General features: G+C 31.5%; 1 protein-coding gene across 1 annotated transcript in view; it reads right to left on the bottom strand.

Annotated features, from left to right (window-relative positions):
- Positions 1-27,757, bottom strand: part of LOC115890402 (transient receptor potential cation channel trpm-like) — a 134,586-nt gene that overhangs the window by 65,890 nt on the left and 40,939 nt on the right. The window contains exons 5-11 of the mRNA XM_030910630.1: positions 24,799-24,931; positions 22,212-22,441; positions 21,853-22,068; positions 18,684-18,861; positions 16,409-16,598; positions 14,345-14,556; positions 9,713-9,868 (exon numbers count right to left, since the gene is read on the bottom strand). Of these exons, the coding sequence (XP_030766490.1) occupies positions 9,713-9,868; positions 14,345-14,556; positions 16,409-16,598; positions 18,684-18,861; positions 21,853-22,068; positions 22,212-22,441; positions 24,799-24,931 (1,315 nt within the window). The remainder of the gene's footprint in view (positions 1-9,712; positions 9,869-14,344; positions 14,557-16,408; positions 16,599-18,683; positions 18,862-21,852; positions 22,069-22,211; positions 22,442-24,798; positions 24,932-27,757) is intronic.

The raw sequence follows: 27,757 nt of genomic DNA, 5'->3' as shown, positions 1-27,757 counted from the left end.
TAAAGACTGGTTTAATAAAAATAATAATAACAGTAATAATTTGTTATACCTATTAACAACAAAATTTAAAATAATTTAATATAAACATTTTTTTACGTAGTAGCAAAATATAAACAACAAATTAGAAGTCAAAATTATTTATATTAGATCCTATTTAAAAATAATATAGTCTCTAAATTTTTTGGCATCGTTGGTTTATTAAATAATAATAATTACAGAGCTAATTTGTTATATTAACAACAAACTTTAAAATCATGAAATATAAACATTTATTAATTTTCTAAGCATGCAGTGTAATGGAAGGAAAATATAAATGAAAAATTAGAAATCAAAATTATTTATATTGGGTACTTTACATTATTATTAAAAAATAATATTTACTTTTACTGGCATTTACATTAAAAAATAAATGAAATATTTCTTCGCAAAAAACTACATGTAAGAGAATTAGCATAAACAAAATACAAACATCGTTAACTTTTTTTTTAAATTGGCACGTGTAAAACTTCAAGTTCATCTCATTTCTCTTAAAAATTGCTACTTCTCAAAATTTCCCATTAAAAAATAGACCATAAATACCATATAAAATAAAATAATTGAAAGATCGAGCTACAGAAAATCACACAAATTTTCGGAAAAATTTGACACCTGCACACGCACACAATCGTCAATTAAAAAAACTACTATTTTAGTATTTTAAATATTTTAATAAACGCAAAAATAGCACAGTATTTATAAGGTGAAGTTATAAAAATTTGAAGAACTAATAATGCACTGACGCACACAAAAATCAAACTAATACTAAATTTCATTTTTCATTTATCAAAAGCATTCGATAGTCGTGGCTCAACCATAACCATTTAGTCGCACAGCGAGGTTGTCACATATGCTTTAGTATACAAATGAATGAATGATTTTATTCGAATAAAACCATTCGATAGTTGAAATCATTCATTCAGTAACCATTCGATAGTCTAATTCATTCGATAGTTCCCATCGCTACTGCCAGCGCGATCCCGGGGCTTAAAGCGGGGGCGGCCAATCGAAAGGGTGAAATTTTGACACTAAAAATTATAATACACGAGTTATAATTGCCAAATAGCTTTTATTTATTATTAGGAAACGGGTAAAATTGTTGACAGACATTTTTCTCGTTGGTGAAATGCCGGCAGACAACGCGAAAGAGGCATAGAATTTTGACAAAAGAAAATCATCGCATACATGCATGTCGGTTGGTGGAATGTCATGTTTATTGTTAATTAATTTAAAAAGCCGTATATGCAAAAGGGCAGACAAAAAAATCGTTATTGAAATAATAAAAAAATATATAATGTGTTCTTTTTTTATAAATTGGATTAGGATCGAAAGAAATCAACAGAAGTCCTTTGTTTTAAATTTGTCGACGTTTCGCAAAATTTATTTGCATCTTCAGGACACTACAAAGTTAAGAGAGCAAAAATACAATCAAATAAAAGTTTTTTCAAAAATTTAACAAACAACCAAAATACATATCAGTGGAATTCCACACATATACAATTGGTAAAACTACCCTAATGTTAACAATTAAATAAAATATATGTATATGTTACTCACATTTAAATCTGGACTTTCTTAGTCATATCCATTAATACACGGATGGTATAGAGGGGAGTGGTATATATCCCTTTTTTCCTTTTAAAACACATAACACACTTACATAAAAAAAAACATATAACACAATTATGTATAGAGAAATATCACGAAAATCTTTTCCTTTCACAGACAAGCAGTGCAGATGTACCTACGTTGACCGTATACAGAGAGCAACTAATTCTAGTTGATAAAATACTAATATAATTTTTACCTGGAGATAAAGAACAGTTGAAAAAAGAAACATATAAAAATATTATTTGGATTTAAACCATTATTTTGAAGTTATATTATTTAATTTTTGAAAGAATATTAAAATATGCTGTACTCAGGTTTTCTACGTCTGTTCTTTTATTAACGCAATTTTTGTTTTTTTGGATTTCTATCATCTCTGCAAATAATCTTTTCTTATAATTAGATTGTGTTTGTAAAATAGTGGTATTGTCAAAATCGAAGTTATGGCCTGTCTCTATTTTGTGTTCTACTAATGCGGTAGGATTAGATTTCAAAAGAAAGTTCCTTTGATCATTTTTATGTTCATTCAATCTTTGTTTTAAATATCTACCGGTCTGCCCAACATAGCTTTTAGGACATTGAGTACAAGGAATGTTATATATTATGCCGGATTTCAGTTCTTTTTTATTCTTTGATTTTTGTTTTTGAAAAGAACCGTCTCTTTATGGTGTTATGACTCCTTGTTGTAATTTTTATTTTTTCCTGTTTTTTGTAGTATGACCCTTAAATGTGTGTTTTTAATTTGTTCTGACAGACAGTCGATATAAGGTATTTTACAATAAACTTCTCTATCATTTTGGTTAGTAGATTTTACAACGGTTTTCTTGTTGAGAATTTTTTAATCATAGATATTGGATAATTATTTTTTAATCAACATGCTTTCGATATATTTTAAATTTTTATTATGAAAATTAATTGATGATAGTGATGTAGCTCTGATTTTCAGGTTATTAATAACATTAATTTTTTGTTTCAAAGAATGTTCGGAGGAATAATTGAGAAATCTCTCAGAGAATGTCGGCTTGTGATACCAATCTGTCTCTATTAATTGATTGTGTCTAATAATTTATAATATAATCAAATATTATATGATTTACCTATACTTAAATGGATGAGGCGGCCAGCGTTCCCTGAAGATTCCCGCTAGAGTAATATCGCGCTTTTGATAACTGTCTGCAGCTGATTGAGCCACGATCTTTTTGTCTGCCCATTTGCATACGGCTTTTAAAATAAATAAATATGACATTTCACCAATCGGCATGCAAATATGCCATAATTTTTTTCATTCTTCAAATTTCATTTTTTAATAATTTTTAAAATTTCATGCCTCTTTCGCGTTGTCTGTCGGCATTTTAACGACTAGAAAAATGTTTGCCAACAATTTTCCACGTTTCTTAATAATAAATAAAAGCTATTTTCGCAATTATAACTCATGTATCTTTCTATCTATCATTTTTAGTGTCAAAATTTCACCTTTTCGATTGGCCGCCCCCGCGTTAAGCCCCGGGATCGCGCTGGCAGACATGACTATTTTATAATGGCTACACAAAAGGATACTTCATACAAAAAATTAGCCATGTAACGATGATAAGGTTTTTTATGTAGCCAGCTCTTAGAATATAAGTGCATTTTATTTACTCCTAAATTTATGTATTAAACAATTAGAGTAAACGCCACGAATGTTTGGGAGTGATTCATCGCTTGATGAAGTTAGAATCGACACGCGCGCTATCATTTTTACATTAAAAACGTAAATTTTTACCGCACACGTAGGTTTTTAAAGCCCGGTCTAATCATTTGCCTGCGCTCCTTCTACTTATTCTAAAATGTAAAATGCGCGATTGACAAAGACGATACTATATCGCGTTTCTTTGATTGATTCGTTTTTGTGCGTCAGTCCATTGGTGTGCTTGCAGTGCGACCAATGGGGCATTCCATTTTATATTTATAACCAAATATATGTTTTGACAAGACTTTGACAGTTAAAACAGCAAATTACAACAGATTCTATATTGATTATTATATGACTTGAAACACCACGGCAGTGGAATTAAGTTTTATGTGACCTTGAACAGATTAGTTCACACAGGGGGGTGACAGTGAAATAGGAAAATTGGAAACAGTCATTAGTGTCATTCCTGTCATTCTCCTCACGACAAGTATGGCCGCCTAGACAAGGACAGCATTGTTTTTGTCTAACTATTGTCTAACTTCACAGTTTAGAATTGACAGATTTCAGTTTCAGAGACAACTTCAGATTTGTTCTAGAACAAATTCGAAAATTGTGTCGAAAATATTCGACGCCATTTTAATTCATTCCGTTTAGTTTCGTTTTGGAAGTTCAATTTAATATTTCGGCTGAAATTTATAATTATAAAGGTAATAAAGTATATAAAATATATATTACATGAAGAATCCTGGAGAAAATGACGTTTCTGCCGTAGTAGGTATGTCCCATGTATATGAAAAATAGGTAGTAAATAAACACTGTTTTTACATTTTTTAGATGCAAGAAAATGGTGTTATAATCTCTTTGATCGGCGATTTTTTTGAAAATGGAAACAATTTACAGCAAGGTAAGATCATTTTTAACTATAGCCAACATCATTTATCTCCAATATGTGCGATTTATTGTCAATAATGCAATAAATCGGACTGATAATCTGATTATGTTATCCGACTAAAAGTCTCTTTTTGCTTCTTTTTGATTTATAAGCCAGGTCTCTTTGGGAATAATGGACGCTTTTTTAAACAGTATATTTATATTTTATACCTATTGATATTTTTAGATTGTTAATTTTAGTATAAAAAAATTTGTTTTTCTGTTTTCAGGTTTTTGTATAAGGCTCCCGTTTTCATGTCCCTGTGTCCGTTTTCTGTCCTTGAAGTCTGCGAATACGTGTGTTTATTTACAAATTACTGTAAGTCATGCTTATACCTTAACTAATTTACGTTAAAAGTACATATAATTAACTAATTGGTATTGAAACAATACAATCCTCTATATTTTTATGTTTATTTAGTCACGTTGTTCCATACTTCAAATAAATATATGTGAATAAATTATTTTTTGGTTTTATTTATGAAAAGAAAAAATACAAAATACATTTGAACTGAAAGAGGGCCCGCCATTGAATAACCGGAAACGGAAATGAAAATTAAGCCATCATGTCCTTATCATGTCAACCTGTCAATTGGAAAATTAGTTCTCCAGACGACAACGAAGGCTTTCGGTGGCGTATCGTGTTTCCACGATTTAACACAGAGTTGACACTTCTTTCTAGTTAATTATTTTATGAGTTCACATGGTAGCGACCGATGAATTATTCCCAAACATTCGTGGCGTTTGCTATAACAATTAATTAACAATTTAATTAACAATATTACAATTAAGAGAGCATTTCTTGAAAAAAAGCATTGCCACTGAAACAGAAATCTCAAAAATAAAAAAGTTATTTTTGGAAAATGCCACTACTTAAAGTATTCAAACGAAAAACAGCTTGGGGGTTGGAACCTTTAGTGTTACAATAGCAAAATAAAAACATGCTATGCATCATTGTTAGCGAGACGCGCGTCCAGTGCAAAAGTAAAGTGTTTTGGTGTATTGTGTCGAATTAGTGTTTCATTTTGCATCTGCTAAAAACTAAAGTTTTCTTGAATAGTTATATTTAGACATTTTAAACGGTTTTTTTTGCTTCTAACGACTGGAGGAGATATACCTCCTGAAACGTTATGCATTTTTTTGCCTATTGGACAAATTTGTTTTACTAGTAAAAAAAACTGACAAACTGGTGTCCGTTTCGATTCAACGAAGTGGTGTTCATACAAAATAACTTTTTTATTTTGTTGATTTCTCTTCCAGTTCCAAAGAGATATTTTTCAAGAAATGAACCCACCAGAAAGGTGCAAAATATCATTTAATAATATACTCTGTTTTTTTCTGAGGTAAGATTTCGACAGAAGATGACAGAAGAAAAGGAGATGACGTCCCATACCAATCTATTTATTTTACTAAAAAAAGTTTCTAATAATTTTTAAGTTAACTATGGATGATAAATATAAATTCGTCATGCGTCGTCACTTGTTGTTTTTAACCAGTTTTATTGGTTTATTTCAAAAATGACAGATCGTATTTCAATTTTATTGGTTTGACTGAACGATGAACGACAAACGGACGCCGATGCGTATGAACTCGCCTTTAGATTTTTGACGTTTGTCAAAGTCTTGCCAAATTATAGGTTATAATTTTGTGAAAACTTGTCAAATACCCTGCGTTTTGGAAGATGACGCATTTTGATTCGTGTTATTACGTGTGTTTTGTGTCTTTTGAAGTCAAGTGGAGGAAAAATCGAGTGAAAATTAACTGTAGAACCCAGAGCACAGTTTATGGTTAATACTCGCTGCCCAGGCAGAAAGTCTTATACAGATACACCAATAAAGTTACTATCAATAAAGTTCGTATACCATCTCGTCGTAGATAAGTGCCATCTCGAATATGGTAATAAGGACCATACTAAACACATACTAAAAACTTGAGTAGCTGTAAAATATCGACATCACACGATAGGTAAATAATGGATTTTAGTACTGCAGAAAAATAATGTTAAAAGGTACCGGTTTAAAAAAATTAAGATTAAAGTTAATTAATCAACCCGTGAGTTATAAAATTTGGTAAGTGTTATTATTAATAAAATAGTTTGTTTTATTTATGTTGTTTTATTTATTCCTGCGGAATATTACAAATTTGTGTTTGTACATAAGTTATATTGATAAATATAATCATAAATGCGGGAAGTTTCATAAAGCTTGAAAGTAAGATAGTTCTTTTTATATATTTTTTGGTATGTGGTGTCTTGTTTTTGTTTGTTTTGTATTAACACATACCGTTTTTTATTAAATAAAATAACTCGATTACATTTTTTCAGTTTTATACAGTTTTTTTCACAATATTTTGAAGTTACTTGTCAGTCAAATTTTAAATACATATATCTTTGACATATATTAATTTCCTGCTATGCGTTCCAGATGTACCAACTTATTTCTTTGTAAAATAAAATAACCTACTTTGAAATTAAAATGACAGACACATCTATCACTGTCAAGGATCTTCTCGTTGGACAGACATTAGAATTGTTAAACAGAACAGTGATGCGCATAGTTAATGTAAAGAGAAATACATATGTAAATTTTTTGTGTATTTTATAAGATAAAAAATTAAGTGTAATAAATAAAGAGCTAAAATAAATAAAATTGAAATATTTGTGCGTTTATCTTTAAGCAAAAGTAAAACTAGTTGTGTTTTCTGAGTGATAGTGGGAGAGTGCAAAATTATAATAAAAAAATGGAATTAAAACAATCCCTGCTTACTATTGACGGATAAAATTCTATGTAATGCTTTCTTACTGGTTTATTATGCTACAAAAAGTCCAGAAAAAGGATGCGTTAGTCACTTACACACTACATTCTTCCATGTTACATATGTTATAAATAAATATGTATGTATACAAATACAGGGTGTTTCTGAAAAAATGTCCGGTATTCCACAGGGTAATTTTTCAAGTAATTTTAAGGTAAAAAATTGAAACAAACGCGTGTTCTAAAATGCTTAGTTTTCGAGATACAGGGAGTTAAAAATCTGAGAAAAAAAAACGTTTTTCCCAATGTACCGTTTGTGCCCGGGAAGGGTTCATAATTTCATAGTTGTCGATTTTTTATTTTATTCATTTTATGGAAAGCACTGTTCATTAAAATGTTGTATCCTATGTTATAGGGCTTGTTTGTCTCTACAATTTCCTGTCTCACAATGTACCGTTTGTGTCCGGGAAGGGTTCGTAGGTTCATAGTTATCGATTTTCGAAAGAAATGAGTACATGTATATTATTTCGTATATTTTTCATTTTATTGATTTTATGGAAAGCACTGTTCATTAAAATGTTGTATCCTATGTTATAGAGCTTGTTTCTCTCTACAATTTCCTGTCTCACAATGTACCGTTTGTGCCCGGGAAGGGTTCATAGTTTCATAGTTGTCGATTTTCGAAAGAAATCAGTACATGTATATTATTTCGTATATTTTTCATTTTATTGATTTAATGGAAAGAACTGATGTTCATTAAAATGTTGTATCTTATAGGGCTTGTTTTTCTCTACAATTTCCTGTTTCACAATGTACCGTTTGTGTCCGGGAAGGGTTCATAATTTCATAGTTGTCGATTTTCGCAAGAAATGAGTACATGTATATTATTTCGTATTATTTTTCATTTTATTGATTTTATGGAAAGCACTGTTCATTAAAATGTTGTATCCTATGTTATATGGCTTGTTTCTCTCTACAATTTCCTGTCTCACAATGTACGTTTATGTCCGGGAAGGGTTCATAGTTTCATAGTTGTCGATTTTCAAAAGAAATCAGTACATGTATATTATTTCGTATATTTTTCATTTTATTGATTTAATGGAAAGAACTGATGTTCATTAAAATGTTGTATCTTATGTTATAGGGCTTGTTTCTCTCTACAATTTCCTGTTTCACAATGTACCGTTTGTGTCCGGGAAGGGTTCATAGTTTCATAGTTGTCGATTTTCGAAAGAAATCAGTACATGTATATTATTTCGTATATTTTTCATTTTATTGATTTAATGGAAAGAACTGATGTTCATTAAAATGTTGTATCTTATGTTATAGGGCTTGTTTCTCTCTACAATTTCCTGTTTCACAATGTACGTTTATGTCCGGGAAGGGTTCATAGTTTCATAGTTATCGATTTTCGAAAGAAATGAGTACATGTATATTATTTCGTATATTTTTCATTTTATTGATTTTATGGAAAGCACTGTTCATTAAAATGTTGTATCCTATGTTATAGAGCTTGTTTCTCTCTACAATTTCCTGTCTCACAATGTACGTTTATGTCCGGGAAGGGTTCATAGTTTCACAGTTGTCGATTTTCGAAAGAAATCAGTACATGTATATTATTTCGTATATTTTTCATTTTATTGATTTAATGGAAAGAACTGATGTTCATTAAAATGTTGTATCTTAAAAATTCTATAGGGCTTGTTTCTCTCTACAATTTCCTGTTTCACAATGTACCGTTTGTGTCCGGGAAGGGTTCATAGTTTCATAGTTGTCGATTTTCGAAAGAAATCAGTACATGTATATTATTTCGTATATTTTTCATTATATTGATTTTATGGAAAGCACTGTTCATTAAAATGTTGTATCCTATGTTATAGAGCTTGTTTCTCTCTACAATTTCCTGTCTCACAATGTGTCCGGGAAGGGTTCATAATTTCATAGTTGTCGATTTTCGAAAGAAATCAGTACATGTATATTATTTCGTATATTTTTCATTTTATTGATTTTATGGAAAGCACTGTTCATTAATAATAGCAGATTTTAGTAAATAAATATACTACATATTACTAATATCAGATTTTAGTAATTTCGCCATGCATTAAAACGGTTTTTATTTTTTTACGAAAAAACCATGCGTCTGACAAAAAATCATAGACAAAATTTGTTCTAAATTGAATGGGGATTCGAAAAAATATATTTTAAGAAAAGTCGTAGGTACAATTTTTTTTGCAAATTAAGAGAAGATTTGAGAAAATATTTGTCATCAAAATATGCACCTTAATGGCGAAAAGATATGTACCAAATTTCATAAAAATATCTGGAATCGTTCCGAAGGTATTATGAAAAAACATTTTTTTCACAACTTTGCCACCTTGTATCTCGAAAACGACAGCATTTTAGATATCATGTTTATAAAAACTTTTTATCTTAAAAATACTTCAAAAATCGTAAAATATCCGACACTTATTCAGATAGACCCACATATTAAGAAATAAAAATTAGTATTAAAAATATCATTTTCTGTGCAGAAGTTAATCACAAGTATTTAATCCAAAATGGACATAAATAATAATACACCAAACTTAAAAAGCACAAAGAAAAAAATATGTATATTATTTATTCCAGTTTGGACAAATGAAAGTTAAATATTTTTGGATTAATATTAAATATGAATAAATTATAATTATTAATCATATACAATTATTCTTACCTCTCCATCTGGATTTTTCTCGGTGTCAGACTTATCGTCGTCTTCATTTTCTAATTCCATGTGTTCTTCTGTTGTTTGAGGCATAAGTTGAAGCTCTTCTTTGGACTTAAACTCTAATTTTAATATGTAAGGTGGAAATATTAGGCCCATTATCACCTAGAATGTCAAACAAAGGCAATTAGTAAGGCTGGACGCACACAAAGAAGGAACACAGAAGAAACTGTTTCGTTTAAAACGTTTTTGTTTCGCGCAAAATCGTTTTTGTCCTTTATAAAAACATCATGTTTTAAAGAGAAGCAAAATGTTTCATTTATAATCAAATATGCACGGCAGCAGATCCATTGATCGACGTCGATAGCCTCACTGAGACTAAATGAGCCTAAACCATTTTTTTTCCTCACGACTGATCAGTTTGCGTTGCTTCAATTGATTTGCACTAAGGTATCACGTAACAACAGTTTTAGTCAAAAATGTTCTTGACTAAAACTATTTTACGCTTTTTGTGTGCGTCCAGCCTAAGTTTGATTTTCATGCATCCGTTGTCCGACCTTGCGTTCACTACTGCGCATCATATCTGTATTCAACATCTGTTCACTACTGCGCATCACAAATTCGCCCTGTATTTCAGGAACTAAGGAGGCTAGGACAAACATATGCGTAGCATATTTAGTTTATCTCTACTCATAAACGAGAAATCCCATAAAACACACGAAAATGGGATACCCTGTACAGATGTAATGCGCAGTAGTGAACCGCAGTAGTCTACCGGCAAAAGATACATTAAAGAACCATCTTTCTTAAAATTCTTATTTTCCCGACGTTGCTAGCTCTTGTATATTTTTATTAAGGTTAGATTAAATTTATCAAAAAACTGTCAAACGGACTGGAGTAAAAAAAATACGGATAAACGTGGCGCGAAACGCTATGACCAATCAGAGCGCCATTGTGTCAACGGATAACGGACGCATGAAAATCAAGCTTTAGGGTTAAGATCGGAAGTATTAACCCTTTGAATAAGAAGACTAAGGAAGGAGCATATCAAAAATCTTAGCTCCACCGCGATGGGCCTCAAATATGGCCGACTTAAATTCCGGTTTATCAGTGCCGTTCTAATTTTATGTAAAAAATGTAAAACTATGATGTAGGGTAGACGTGGGGTAGACTCAATATTTTTTTTTTATTTTACGTTGTGAATAAATATTGGTAGTTATTAAAATTGTTATAAAAATATAAAATTCTAATAAAAATAGATAAGTTATAATAATTATTTATAACCATAAACATCCGATACCCTACTGAAGCAGGTAAGTCAAATTGGCGTATCTAAATTCTTTGACATCGAATCTTTGACAAGAGTAATGTGAAATAAAGCAAAAAATGCAAAAAATATATAATTAGTTAATTTAAGTGAATTTCGTAAATGATCGGTTTACTACACGTATGTATATTATATAGTCACTTATAGCGAAAAATTGTTCCATTATTTCACTCGATTTTGCCGAGATCTACCGCTACACAACCAACTATTTTAGAGTCTTTTTCGATAAATCGCGATGGTAGCCACTGTTAATTTAAGTTCTGCCTGAATTTCCATCTAGATTTACTACCTTTATACAACTATCAGTAGTAGAATAAATAATAAATAACATAAAATAAGCTTCGTAAAGAGTGACAAATCCACAAAATTTCAAATCAAATTCAAATGTGTCAAATGAATCGTCAAACAGAACCGTCAAGGATCCCCACCCTAGAGTCCTTTTTCCGCCCACCATGCATGAATACATGGATAGCATTATGCTTATACCGTATGATCGAGAAAAAACGGCGTCAAAGGCGGCTGGGGAATGACTATCGATGCTATTTTTGACGAGGTCGAACTCTGCTCAAAGTTAATTAACTTTATTTTGATTTTTTTAGTTAATTAAAATTCTTCTTCTTTTCACTTTAAAGATCTTCAAAAAAATTAAATTTTAATTAAAATTAATACTAAATGTAGAAAATCTAGAAGATAATAGTAAGTTTCGGATACAGAAATCTATATCAAAAATATTTTTTCTGATAATTTGAACTATACCAGTTCTAATTAATAAAAAATCTATATTGATAAAATCCAAATCGTAATTAATACCGCAGAATGCGTCTTTAAAGTAAAGAAGAGAGAAAAATCAAAAGGCTCTAACTAACTATATGGCCGTCCCAGTCCCAGGCATTTCGATAACGTCCTAGAGTATGGAGTGTAGAGAGTAACAAAAATTGGATTATTCTACTGTTAAAATGTATGGATTATCCTTTTTGTAATTGTCTAATACAGACTGGAGCCCTTCAGATTTACTAATACTGTAGCTGTAAACCAATATGTATTCAATTACTAGTAATAACCCGTTAGTTTGGAAGAAGTATTGTTTATCAACAAAGGTTAATTGTAGGCCTTTTAAATTTTGCTTAATATGGTCATATTTTTATATTCCAACTCATAATTGTTGATACTTCTGGTGGATGATGTTCAATTTTATACATGTATAAAATATAAACACTAAGTGGAAGTACTAGAAACGGTAAGGTGAAGATATTTTAAGAATCTGTATTATTACTTATACATTACTTTTTTTTATATAGAATATCTACCCCTGTGTATATAACCTCTAAGAAACAAATTAAATAGACAAAACTATGTCAAAAGAAATAGTCTATTGTATAGAGGATATAAAGAAAACCAAATAATCGATATTGACTTACCGAAATGTATAGTCATACGTTATGTTTGTACAATTTGTTTTGAATTTCTTCTAGGTTTCTACATCTTCAGTCTAGTAGAAATATCATCAGCAGTTTTTCAGTCCATAAGATTCAACATTTAAAATACAGGGATACTTAATCATTAATTAATCTAATTAATTTTTTTTTGAATATAGGCACTATAAGCAGCAAAATATTAGCCTTATAATCCCGGAAGATGTGGGCAATAAATTAAATGATAAAAAATTGTAAAATTTTTTATACATATATAAATCACTTGTTTTAAAATAAAAAAAATTGGCATTTTAAATTTTATATTGTATTTATTTATTAAATGATAAAATTCAAAATATTTATATACTACGATCTAACACTGTAAGAAGTCTTAGTTTCTTTGGTTTGGTTTACTGTTGCAGAGTACTATGGGTATAGTTCATTAAATTAATAGATTCTATTCTTATGATTGACATATGCATATTAATTGTTTTTAAGTTATGTTACAATGAAACTCACTTTATAAACAGTATAATTTAGGTCTGTATTTTCTTCTTTCGAATGGTATTACAAAATATTTTTTTACTGTGGACCCTACTAATCAATATACTATGCCTGGTTTAGAGTCTAAATCTGTACTTATTACATTTGGGCCCAATAACAAACTCTAAATTATTTGTCTAAGTTCTGCGACTTACTAAAAAAAAACAATTATGATTTTTCGAAAGTGATTAATACAGCTTTTTCCAAATTATACATTACTTCTTGATGTATGTATTATATTATTTATTTACTTCAATTGTTCCAAAGTATATATTATTATTTCCTACAATCTACCAGTAGGTACGTTAAGGTATGTATAAATAAATGACTTACCAGCCTAAAATTATTGAGATTAAATAACGTAATATATAAGTAAATAAAATTGACAATACACCAATAACATATTTTAGCAATAACCATTGATTCCTGCATGGAACTTTGTGATTACAACATCACCAATTTTGTTTTCATCAAATCCTCTATGCAATAGATTATTTCTTGGACACAGTTTGTTCATTTAATTAATATGCTTCTTGGAAAACAGAAACTTGGGCATACACAGGAACAGATACTCTATAAGTAAAGAAGTAATAATACAGGGATTTCGTAAAAGTACTATCTCACCCTTATTGTTTCTAGTACTTCAATTTGGTTTGTTTATAATTTATATATGTATAAATTGAACATCATCCACCAGAAGTATCAACAATTAAGAGTTGAATATTGTAAATATGACCATATTAAGCAAAATTTAAAAAGCCTACAATTAATTTTTACAGCCGATAAACCACGATCTTCTTTCATCAACTAACGGATTATTTACTGGTATTAAACACACATTTTTATTTACAGCTACAATCAATACAATATAGTAAATCTGAACGGTCTAGTGTGTATGAAACAATAATAAAAGGCTAATCCGTACATTTTAACAGCACAATAATCAAAAATTTAGTCGAAATGTCTCGGTCGGAGGGGTTGGAGGCTTGTCGGACGACGAGATTTAGTTAGGTTAGAGTCTTACTGGCCTTACTCTTCTTTATTTTGAAAAAGGCGATTACTGCATTAAGGATGATTTAATATCGATTTTTTATTGAGTAGAACTGGTGCAGATCGAAACATTTGAAAAAACAATTTTTTGGAAATAGATATGTGCATCTGGAAACTTTCTATTCTTTTCTGGTTTTTCTATATAAGGTATTAATTCTCAGTAACTGACGTCTAGAGTTCTATCTCGTCAAAAATAGCATCGATAGTCATTCCTAAGCCGCCTTTGACGCCGTTTTTTCTCGATCATACGGTATTATGCTCCTTCCTTAGTCTTCTTATTCAAAGTATTAACCAGTCTATGACACTTACTTTTATATTAGTATTCTTTCGAGTCCTTAGGCCACCCATCCACAAATCGGCCAGAATGATTTGCGAACAGGGATGCGCGAGCAGCGCTCGATGGTTCGCGGCCACGGCCAAACTAAGGCAAGTCTGGCCTGACCAGTTTTGCAGCTCGCAGGTTAACAGTTGTTGGGTTTGGTCGTCGTCCTGTCTGTAGCAATAATCTAGCACTTCCAAACCTGCAAATTAAATTACCTATAGTTATTCAATGTAGTGTAGTAGCTATAGTCTATAAAATGAATAACTTTGAATTTTGACCGTTATTTTTTACCAACATGGCAAATATAAAATCCCTCTATCAAAAAAGTTACTGATATTCTTTAAATTGAGTGCCTGAACTAGCCTGAACGAATCAGATAGGTAACTCTTTTTACTTTCGTGAAATAGAAAAGGAAAATAATAAAACAAGTGACAGTTCTTCCTCTTCTTGCAAAAATCAACACGAAATGTCATAATTGACAAAAGTAAAATGTCATCAGCTTTTGACATTTCTAAATATTAGACCAATGCCGTCTCAAATAGAACAGCCACGGAGCGAGATTTATGACGTCACGCTAGTTAGATACTACGGATTAATAAATATGTTGTAGAATACATGGAAAAAATAATTATTCCTCGTATTTTTGGTTTGTATTTTAAAAATGATATAGTTTACATGAAATATACATAATATAAGTTAATAAATACAATATGATATATACATATTTATTATAATAAATACTTTGGCTAATAAACATGAACCATACAAATGCAGCAAATGTTTTACAATATACAAATAATGAATAGGTGGAACATAAGATAATGGGTAAAATGTAAAATATATTTTAAATTTTGGGGGTCGAAAATCGATCTAATTTAACAAAAAACATTCAATATCTACTAATAGTGATGTATTATTATTTGCATTCACAAAATTTATTTATATATTATAATGTTTACTGCAATTAATAAACTAATATAAACTTGTCAAAGATGACCACATATTTTTAAATGCATTATTCTTAACACAAAAACTATCTACATTGACTATGGATTTCGATTTCAGTCATATTGTAAAACATTTGCTGCATTTGTATGGTTCAGATTTCTTATCAGAAAGTACTTATATTAATTATTCGTTTAGCTTTTATATATAGTTTTAATTTTATGTATATTATTAGAAAACATATACTCTTAAAAATACATTTATTGTATTTAACTGTATATTATATATATATTCAATATAAACTATATGCATTTTTAAAATACAAACCAACAAATCGAGGAATAATTATGTTTTTCCATATTCACAACATAGTTATTAATTTATAGTATCTAACTAGTGTGACGTCATAAATCTCGTTGCTAGGCTGTTCTATTAGAGACGGCATTGCGTCAGCATGGCCGCAAGTTGCTAACCTAATAAAATTAACACTAGAAAAGCCCGCGGGAGCTGTCAAATTCAAAGTTATTCGTTTTACAGACTATAATATAATAAGTAATCTTTTGTCGTTGATTGAGATAGTTTGCTCACGCTAGCCTGTATTATCAAAGGATGCCGAGCGAAGCTAGGCAAAGAAAATAAAGTCTCTGGGTGTAAAAATATAAAAATTATAAAACCTGCCAATAGGCATCTCAGTATCCTTTAGGCAGGAATCTACGTTATTAAAAGATGCGTAAAACTTAGTAAAGTAGCCTTAAGAGCGATCAAAAGTAACCATCAATTCGAAGTTAGTTAATGAATGTCTAGAAAAGCTGAACACATTAGGCAAAGAAAATAAGTCCTCCTACTCTGGGTGCTAGAAGGTTATGAAAACGTAAACGATCTAGCTAGAAAAGGAGTGAACACTCCACTAACTGAACCAGAACCGTTCTGCTTCCCAAGTGGAAACCATCTCAAGAACTTGGAAGACTCCATCCTTAACATGGAGTGGGAATCCTCCAACGGTCAAGACACTCGCAAAAGTTTCTCAAGACTTACAAGTAGAGTTAAAGACTAGGAACATGCCTTCAATACGTAACCTAGGTTATAACTACATAGCAAATTCGTACCTATATTTTCAAATTCTTTTCCATAAGATCTAAGTTCCTCATATACTTCAGTCTCCATGTCATCCTCCGCCGCCTCGTGAGCCATAGCCTTGTACAGTTTGCACGCAACTAAAGCTTTGGCCAAGGCCTCTTCCCCGTGCTGCCACATCAACAAGGCCATCTTGTGACGTTTCATCAACACCGCCCATATCTTAAAGAAACGTTTATAAAAGCTTTTTATACCGCGAGCAATATTGTCTAAATAAGAAGAGGAATCTGACATTTTTAAACTACTAATACAAAAAAAATATATTTGGCAATAAAAATACAGTAAAACTTCCCATTTCGGCCACTTCTAAAAAGCGGTCACTTCTGTTAGTGGTCAATTTTCAGTTGTTTGAATTAATCTTAAGGGAATTCCTATATTAAAATATTTCTCAATAACGTTAATTCCGAAAGCGGTCACCGGCCGCTTCAAAGGTACATTTTAGGGAAAAACCCATTAAATTTATTGCCCCAATACCGGCCAAAAACCGAACCCTTCGAACCTTTTTTTTTGTCTAACAAGAGCTGTTTCGGGACACTTTAGGAAATTCCAAGCAATAAACATTTATAATTTGTTTGAGAAGTAGGAACAGAGAGTGACAAATACAATACAAATTCGTCAGTAGTTTGCTGAAATTTTTGGGAGATATAGAATCAGTTTAGTTTCTTACTCTGAAAGAACAGCAACCATGTCTTTGAAACGTAAACGTTTGTCTATTAAAGAGAAATTAAATATTGTCGCGGAAAGTGAAAAATATTACAGCAGTGCTCGAAAGTTGGCGGAAAAGTTTGGTGTTGGAAGAACGCAAGTGAACGACATTTTAAAAAAACAAAGTGGAATTAAAAAAAATGTTTGAAGAAGAAGGATGCAATGCAGATAAAAAACGAAAGTTTCCTAAAACAGAAGGATTTGCAATCGATCAACTAGTTTACGAATGGTTTTTTGTAAGGCAAGGAACAAAAACATACCCATATCGGGAACCTTAATTAGGGAAAAAAGCTCTTGAGGTATCTACATCCTTGAAACTTAGTGAATTTAAGGCTTCAACTGGCTGGTTAAATAAGTTTTGCAAGAGACATAATATTAACTTCAAAACAATTTGTGGGGTGAGTCTGCAGATGTGGATGAAGTGACTGTTGAAGACTGGAAAACAAAATTAACAGCAATCATTAAAGGAATACGACACTAAAGACATTTTTAATGCAGACGAAACAGGACTTTATTATATGGCAATGCCAAACAAAACCTTTGCTTTAAAGAATGATAAATGTGCTGGCAAAAAATCAGCTAAACAACGAGTGACACTGCTTTTCTGTTGCAGCATGCATGGTGAGAAGGAAAATCCGCTAGTTATAGGTAAGAGCAAAAACCCGAGATGTTTTAAAGGAGCGCATGTGTATAAATTGCCGATAGAATGGGTATCCAACAAAAAGCTTGGATGACGACAGATATAATGACATCTTGGCTCAAAACCTTTGACACCAAAATGAAACGGCAGGGTAGAAAAGTTCTTTTATTTTTGGATAATGCCACCAAATTACAAAAATCAAAATTAAAAATTTAAAGCAGACTACCATTAATCAGTTTTTCACCATATAAAATAAGGTTATCATTTTGTAACTTTTTAAAGTCAATTGTACATATGTATATAAGAATACCTATGTGTAAATACATGTATACATTGTAAAGAAATTCTTATGTAATAAAGTTTTTTTTTGTAACAACTGAATTATTTTTTTTGTGTCAAAATCTAAAACTGAAGATCATTTATTAACACTTATTGTGTGTTTGTACTACATGCTCGTACTTAATTTTAATTACTTTGCACGTTTCCAAAATAAAGGCATTTTACATTGGTATCTGTATTTTATTGTTCCCAATAGTGGCCACTTCCCTTAACGGCCACATTCCTTTGAAAATTTTTGTGGCCGCTATATGGAAGTTTTACTGTATTTGGCAATAAAAATATATACTAAAAATATTTGCACATAAATATACCGGAATATTATATATAATTATAATAAATGCAACATTTGTGTCGTTTTAAAATGGGACAAAATATACTAAATTCAGTAAGAAATAAAATTATCTATGCACCACGGAAATTATAAAGTGTTAATATTCTCGGGCAATTATTGTCCAGAAACTTTGCCCTCGGTAATTAATATAAAAATCAAGTCCCAGCATTGTTATACTTTTCATACATCCCCGGGGGCAACTTTAAATGAAACAAAAGCGTAAAGGACTTACCAGAAGCTCATTAAATGGATAATCAAATAGGCAAGGATTCGCGCTGGACGGCAAGGCTCCGGCTAAAAGGCTCATGGCCCCGAACTGTCTGGCCGATGCGGCGTTCGTGGTCATATTCTGTCCTTTGTTCATTACTTTGGCGTAGATAGGTCTGAACTTTCGCCGCGTATAAAATGCCCTGCAGCAAAAAAAAACATAAAGCATCATTTATTTTGGAGTTCTGCTTTGTACGGTTTAACCTAATTAGCGGATTTTACGAATTTTCTGTAAAAAGTTTGTAAAGAGTATACCGATTTGGTCATTTTAGAAGTGTGGTCTGGATTTTAACGTGTAAAGCGTCGATTACACGGAGCGAGTTTACACGCCGCTAGTGCGCTTGTATACTATCTCGCTAGTCCGAACACGGCGTGTAAAAAAGCTACCATAATTGCACGTGGCTAGTAACAAGCCGTCCCAAGCTTGCGAACCTGTTGTGTTGTTGTGTTTATCGAGATGAAGTGGAACGCAAATAATATTACAAAGTTTTTGGAAATATATTTTAATTTCTTATCCATTTCTTTTTTCTTTTTTGGAAAGTTTTTTAATTCTTCCTGAAATATAGCCAAAGAGTAGATAAGACAAGAGACGACAGTTCGCGCGGTACCTTTCATGTTTGAGTGGTGGGGAGAGTGACCTCGTCTCGCTTGTCCCTTTAAATTTTCGTAATTTTTTCGCGGGAAATTTAAAATAGACTTATTATTATTTATTTATTATTAAAACTTGCCTGTATAGCTTATAAATAGTTACTGTATGGGTAAAGAAATAAATAGAAACAAAAAAAATGAGTTTTCTAAATATCATATAAAATAAATTATAATTAGAAACATATTTGTCGGGGAATAAAGATAATAAAAGCAATATCTTGTATATCGTTTGTAAACAAGATAAAGTGACCAAGTCGATTTGTAAGAAATGTTTTATTTACATGTATTTTTTTTTACATATGGACTTGAACAAGTGTAAAATCACAATGTGGAGTTTATGTACAAAAAAATAAAGTTGCTCAATTTTTTTTGTAAAAATATATTACAAGCTTCTAACCATGTCTTCGATCTTAGTTTAATAACTTCTTTAAGTCTTCTTTCTTAGTTTAATAACTTTTCAGGATCCTTTGGAAAAGAGTGAAATATTATGTTTGTCGAAGAATAAGACCTATTTTTGCAGTCTTTGTAAGCACACACATTGCCACCATCTCGTCTTTTCCTGCTCTACTCGTGTCCTGTTCAGTATTCATATTTAACAATATTTACAAATTAGTACGCAACAAAAACGATACTAAAATTAAACCTTAAAAACTCTCAAAACGATAAGATATCGAAAAACTCTGAAAACACACTTTAAAAAGGCAAAAATGCAAGAAAACAACTAATCAGATTTGTTTATGTTTAAGCTTGATTAGCACAGCTCATTAGCGTCCTAAAATCATAGGTTATATTTTAGATTAGATATAATACGCCGTTGTCAGATTTTGAGATTTTATCTGTTTATCTTTGAAATCGATCAACTTAGTCATTCTGTTTCTTTGATATTATCAGTACATTGCGAAAAAGAACCTAAACCAACCTAAACTAAAATTTACATTTCCGTATTAACATACGTTACTTATATCCTTCTTATATTATTAATTTATTTTCAGAAAATCTTGTTTATTTTTCAAAGAAATATACTTGGCAACAGTCAAAATGGGACTTGATGGGACTTTTAAATTTTAATATATCTGCGTCTCTCTCGCGAAATTCGACTTCTTTGTTCACTGTCGTCTCTTGTCTTATCTACTCTTTGATATAGCCCCAAGAACCGAAGCACATCCACGAAGTATTTCTTTAGACATTTTAGGCATTTTCGAAATGAAAATAAATACGCTTCATCACAAATTTAATACTGGTCACCAACTTTCTGATTTTTTTATGGATAGTTGACTCTCTGATATAATTACACGCTACTTTTTTACTATCCGGATAGTAAATAAGCCAGCCAGTAGCTAGTAAAGTTGACCGGTCTTCAACTTTACTAGCCCGCATTTTAGCGAGTAAACTATCCGGCTAGTTTACACGCTGCCTCGATTACACAGAGCTAGTTTACTAGCGGATAGTAAAATAGCGCACTAGCGGCGTGTAAACTCGCTCCGTGTAATCGACGCTTAAGACAGTGATGTAGGCAGCTTAATGGAAAATCAAATGTATTAAAAAGAGATAAAAGTTGGGCTGATACATTTCTTCTCTGCGGTATTGCCGGATTTTGCATCAAAAGTTCTAACCGCAACGTTTATGGAAAATGTTGCATCTAGGGTTGTAACCTTATTTTTCACAATTAGTTACTAATTTTATTACAGATGAAATAGATTATATTTAGCTGAGATATATTACTTTCATTTCAGTAGTATACATGAAGTTTTTAAAATAGTTTTTTTTCTACACAAGTTTTCCTACAAACGTAAAAACCGACAACACGGTATGCCGCTTTTGATTTTGTCTCTCTGTCTGTCAACCGGTCATTTATATTATTCTCTGTCTTACACGTTAAAATGCAGACCACACTTCTAAAATTATCCTTTAAGAAAACCTACCCAACCTAACCAAATCGGTATAAATAATATTCCTATAACGTAAGTAAAGACTTTAAGCACTGTCATATATAATCGTATTTTAAGTTTCAATCTAGAGTGCCATGGCTGTGTTAAAAACACTAATTCTTAATCAAGGAGCCTTGAAAAAATAGATTTGATCATCTAATGTTTTTCGTGTCTTTCCGGGCTGGTTAAAAGATGTCCAAGTCGTATTTTTAATCATATCTCAATTTTTTCAAAAGGAACAAGGGTGGTTCATTAGCATATTTGGAAAAAGCATTTTTTTACGAATAATTTGGTACCTGGCACTTGGTATTTGTTCTTTATTCTTAGTGTCATTTTCTATCGAATAAATTAGTATACCGAGGGTACCATTTAAAAATCAAAAGTTGTAGTCGTTTCCAGTGAAACAGGAAGTGACCAAAAACAATTAAATACGTCAATCAATCCTAATTTATGTAATATACTGACATATCAAATCTTGTTTATTTATCTGAAAAAATAAGAAAGTTATAGGAGTGAGCCACTTTCGAGACGCACTCGGTATATAATTAAGTTTTGTACCTATACGCTCCTCCCATGAGCTTGTTGATAACCAATCCGATGTCGTGTAGAGTGTAGACATAGCCGGCCGGTATGTGAGGCCTTACATCTCTCAAAATGTACCTCAAGGTGTTGCTGGGGCCTTGCTTTGAATTATACAAATTTTCTAGTCTGGGAATGGTCAAGAATTTTCTCATGCTAACGCCATTTTCTAGCAATAGTTTTACAAAATCACACCTGTAAAGATAAAAGATAATTGTTGCAATGATAAGACTTAACAAAGAGCTAACATGAAGGGTCCAGTCTTTAAGATACTAGACTTTTTGAAAAGGGTAGGCCTGGAAATTGTAACCTAGAAATGATAAGAGGACAACCTTTACCTGTCGTGTTCCAATGCCTTCATCATGGCATCCTCTAGTGCCCCAGGCGGCCATTCTTGGCCATAGATAAATATCTCCGATCGAGCTATGTCCGCTCTGTTCCAAGTGAGAGCTAGGCTGAGTTGTTCGGTGGGTGACAGGTGTTGAGATTTGAATAATGCGGTGAGTATCGTTTGGTCGAGCTCTTGAGGTTTTTGATCGTACTTGTCTGCGATCCTAAATATGGTTATCTGTGAAAAAGAAAACAAATTACTGCCGGATTAAAAATAACGCCTTGACTAAAATTTTGCTTTATTTTGGGAATTTAAATAAAATATAATTTCACCTCAAGAGTGTATATGTTACGGTTAAGGTCCAATATTCTGTTAATATCGATATTACCCGGTTCATCTCGAGAATAACACACAACAAAACAACCAAAAATAAAACCAAACCCAAACATTAACCTGTTAATGTCGACATTAACCGGACATCGGACTTTAACCGTAACATACTTATACAGGGTGTTTCAAAACAAATGCGAAAAACTTCAGGTGGTGATTCCTTGTTCAAAATAAAGGGTAGTTTGCTTTATAAACGTTGGGTTAAAAGTCAACCATTAGAGAGATATCGCGGTACAAATATGGCGGAAAAATAAAGTTTTTATTTTTTATCTTCAAAACGAAAAGAGATAGACTAATGAAATTTTATGGAAGCATTTCTGTTATGAAAACACACTTTCTGGTTATTTTTTAAAATGAGGGGAAGGGGTTGAAATAAACTACCCCTATCATTCTTGTTAACGAAATTTAAAGAAAAATCTTATGAAACACATGCAAAAAAATAATTTGGATAGTTTAGTTTGTTTAGAAACTTGTTTATCTCTTGTGTTTTTTTGATAAAACTCACCGATTTGAAATTAGAATATAAAATGTAAAGCATTACGGACAAAACCAAAATGTCAGGACAAAAAACATTTTTAGATTAAGAATCTAGTGATAATAACGATAATAATAATAATCTAGATAATAACGTATTGCAGTAGAGTAATGCCAAATAAAATAATATTAGAAACATCCTAAAAAGTGACAGCGGCCGACTAGATTTTTTTCCTAAAAAAATTACAGCATCCCACTAGATTCTTTATCTAAAAATGTTTTTTGTCCTGATATTAATGCTTTACATTTCATTTTTTAATTTCATATCGGTGAGTTTTATCAAAAAAACACAAGAGAAAAAAAAGTTTCTAAACAAAATAAACTATCCAAATTATTTTTTTTGCATGTGTTTGATAAGATTTTTCTTTAAATTTCGTTAACCAGAATGAAAGGGGTAGTTTATTTCAACCCCTTCCACTCATTTTAAAAAAGTGAAAAAATTACCAGAAAGTGTGTTTTCATAACAGTAATGCTTCCATAAAATTTCATTAGTCTATCTCTTTTCGTTTTCAAGATAAAAAATAAAAACATTATTTTTCCGCCATCTTTGTACCGCGATATCTCACTAATGGTTGACTTTTAACCCAACGTTTATAAAGCAAACTACCCTTTATTTTGAACAAGAAATCACTCCCTGAAGTTTTTCGCATTTGTTTTGAAACACCCTGTATATGACGGTTGTATTATATAAAAGTGCCCTATGTAGAGGGATATGCATTGGTTCAGGACATATAGGAGATTCCATATAAATTGTCGTTTATTTTAGCTTCACTATTGATTTTAGATGAAACTTATAAAGGAACCTTTAAAAAGGTATTACTTTTAAATCTTTTTATACTTTTGGAACGTTTAAAAAATTGTTTAAAAAATTATTTGTGACGTTTGAAAAAAATAGCATGATCTATTCGGAGTAAAAATGACTTTTTGAGCTTCGCCTGTATGTCAAACATACAGCTTCGCCATATAACTATTTTTATGCTACGAATTAAAAAGAAAAGCCTTCATGATTAAATGATACTATGGCGGAAATAGCTACCAACGAATATTCTGTCGTTATTACATCTTTTCATCATATTAGAACAAAAAATTGAACGACGCTGACGTTCCTTGTTTAATGTCAAAAATTTTCACAAATTACTGGTGGTCGGAGTGTTTTAACGTTGTACAAACCATTTTTTTATGGACCCAATTTTGCAAATTTAAAAACGGCTTAGCGAGAAGTTTCGAAGTTGACAGGTAGCCTGGTCAAATCCAGTACTTGGTATGTTTCAATCTTATGATACCAGTAATCAGTGCAGATAGTTAATAGGTAGGTCTATCAACTTTTTTATAAAAAACGATGTGATTTATACTGATTTGCCTTTGCAATCGATTGGCATTGACGACAAAAATTAAATAGAAATGTAAGTAGCAGTAGCCGTCCATTTCAAGACACATGGACCGAAATGTACGGGATTGTTGACAGAAACAACAGAACTCTATCTTTTTTTTTAGTCTTTACTTTTGTGTGACACGCCACGAAAATTATGTTTCGATTTTTCAACATTTTGACACACTGAGCTCAAAAGGTTCGCCATCACTATCATATACAATCTAATAAAACTACCCGATGACTCTATCGCAGTCTAATTAACTCTATTATATAGATAATTTTATTTGGATACACGTACCAGGTGTTTATTTTCGACGCACATCATCAGCTCGCTAAACAGGCCGTCGGCCAGCTCGGCGGCCACTTCAAAGGCCCTCTGGATTGTGGCTATTATATACTCCTTCATCGTTTTCAGCATGGAACACTCGTACCTAGAAAACAATCGCCACAAATCCTAAATGAGCGTGGATTTGGTCGAGGGTTTATTCAAATTAATGATGGTGGATCATCTTATCAGAATAAACCCGACTTATATATGGAAGAGAATTGCATTAAAGGTGCTTGCCAACAATAGATATGTTACCGTGAAAATCCGAAATCCAGTGAATGACAAGATACTCCGGTAAATGTATAGTAAATGTCAACATTCATCAAGCTGCTCGACGTATGTCCGAAATATTGGTCAAACATCAGAATTTCTAACATACAGCGGCAAATGTCAAAATTCACCATGCACTCATAGTGTATGTTGAAAAAAAAAATAAAAACCCAAATAAATCTCTATAGGTTATATACAGGGTGTCCCAGGTTGAGCGTGCATTAGAAGTTTTAAAAGAACTACAACATCTAGTTCGGAGATTTTTTGCACAACATAGGTTCACAACGAGATCTATCGATTAAAAATATTTTCAATATGGCGGCACATCCGGAAATACCGGAAGTTGACAGCAACTTTCTTAGTTTAAATGAGTTCCCTCATTTTCTATTACATACTTAAATTCTCTGTAAAATTTCATGAATTCTGATATTAAACACTCTACATCTAACACTGACCGTTTTTAAGAAAAAAAAATATTACAAATTTTTGAACGAAAAAAAGTGCCTGTCAAAAATATGTGTATAGCCTAAACGTCAACTTTAGTGATTACCACAGCCATTGTGCCATAAAGAGAAAACATGTGGCCATCTATTTCAAAAATTAAATTGTTCGAATGTCATATAATAATGGCCGCAGCTGTCATAGAATTGAGCGATTAAAAAATGATCATAAATCATTTTTTTCAAATGGAAACCCACTTTTTTATTTCACTAATGAAAAGGTTTTTCAATTCGTTACTTTTTGACTAATGACGTTACTTTTTGGTACATGTTCCTGTACCTAAAATAAATCGTTTTTAAGTTATTTAAGATTTAGTTTTAAAGCGTATATTTTTCTTGACTTTAACCAGTAGCCTATGACTTAACGTTAAGTGACGTTAGTGATGTAACGTTAATGTCAAAGGAAGCTAGATAAAATCAAGAAAAATCTGTTTTCAAATTAAATCTTAAATAATTAAAAAACGATTTATTTGAATTGAAGACGAATTGAAAATCGTTTTCATTAGTGAAATAAAAAAAGTGGGTTTCCATTTGAATTTTTTTTTTCAAATGGATTTATGATAATTTTTTAATTCCTGCCATTATTATATGACATTTGAACAATTTAATTTTTGAAATAGATAGCCACATGTCTTCTCTTTATGTCACAGTGGCTGTAGTAATCACTAAATTTGACTTTTAGGTTATAAAAATTTTTTTGACAGGTAGTTTTTTTCGTAAAAAATTTTAAATATTTTTTTTCTCAAAAACGGAAAATGTTAGGTATAGAGTGTTTAACATCAATATTTATAGAATTTTACAGAGAATTTAAGTATGTAACAAAAAATGGGGGCACCCATTTAAAATAAGAAAGTTGTTGTCAACTTCCGGTATTTCCGGAAGTGCCGCCATATTGAAAATATTTTTAATCGATAGATCTCGTTGTAAAACAATGATGTGCAAAAAATCTCCGATCTAGATATTGTGGTTCTCTAGAAACTTCCAATGCACGCTCAGCCTGGGACACCCTGTATATTTATTTATTAAAATATGGAAAATGTTTTTCAAAAAACACAAAGAAACTACACGTCACGTAACGCACGCTATCAACCCTAGTAAAGGTGGGCAAAGATTGAACGAGTCATTCATTTGAACGAGTATCCCAAGTAGCATTTGGACGTTATCTAACGTCGGGTATACGTCGCGTTCAATAAACCAGACGTCGGGTACCAACGTCGGTTCGACCGCCTGACGACCCTTATTTGCACCTAAATGGGGAATACAGATTCGGGTCGCCTCGACGTCGGTATCTGACCTAATAGGGAATGTAATTCTACCAATTACCAACGTCATATTACGTTGGATTTTAGTCACTTAAAATTCGTCGCTAAGCACTTACATTACGTTTGGTTTCATATTCGCTACCAAGAATACATAAAAACCTAACCAAACTACCTAATTACAAATGGATTCATATTCACTCCTCGAATAGAACTATAAGTGCCTATCTAATTTCATATTATAATAATTCTGAATCATTAATCCAGATATCAGTTTTGTCAACGGAAGTCACTTTTCATATATCTGATTAAAATACTCCGGAAAACAACGAGCGCCTTCAAAAGTAGGTAGATTTATGAAATAAAATATCTATAAAAAAGTAACTCGCAAAATATTTTTTATTTTCTAGCTGGTTTAATCATAAAACTGTACTGTGGTTCCCCAAACTCAACCTTATCAATATTATTCTACTAGATATCGAAATGTGAATATAAATTTAAAAAAAAAACGATTTTAAAATGGCTGACAATCGGATACCTGTTAAGAATGGCGGATTTCTGTGTCCGACTTAATATGAACTACGAACATTGCCTGCGTCGTATGTCTTCTGGCAGTCTTTTAATTTTTCTGTTTGTCTATGGTCGTCTCACATGACCGAAGTCATCAAACCGGACGACCGGCAATCGTATTATGACGTATATAACTCCAACGTACGCCACGTTACCTCACTTTGCGTATCAGTGATTTGTGGATTTGTGCAACTATATTTTAGTTTTTGTTTTCTCTTTAAAACAATGAGCAGCCACTTTTTTAAGATAGTATATACAAAATTTAAAAGAATTGAAACCAGTACCTCACATGTGGGAGGAGGATGGGGTCTGCTGGTTTCCTAAGCTAAA

This window comes from Sitophilus oryzae, unplaced genomic scaffold (genome assembly GCF_002938485.1).
Source record: "Sitophilus oryzae breed Bouriz unplaced genomic scaffold, Soryzae_2.0 scaffold_864_pilon_pilon, whole genome shotgun sequence".
Classification (NCBI taxonomy): Eukaryota; Metazoa; Arthropoda; class Insecta; order Coleoptera; family Curculionidae; genus Sitophilus; species Sitophilus oryzae.
This window is presented reverse-complemented; position numbering and strand designations above follow the sequence as displayed.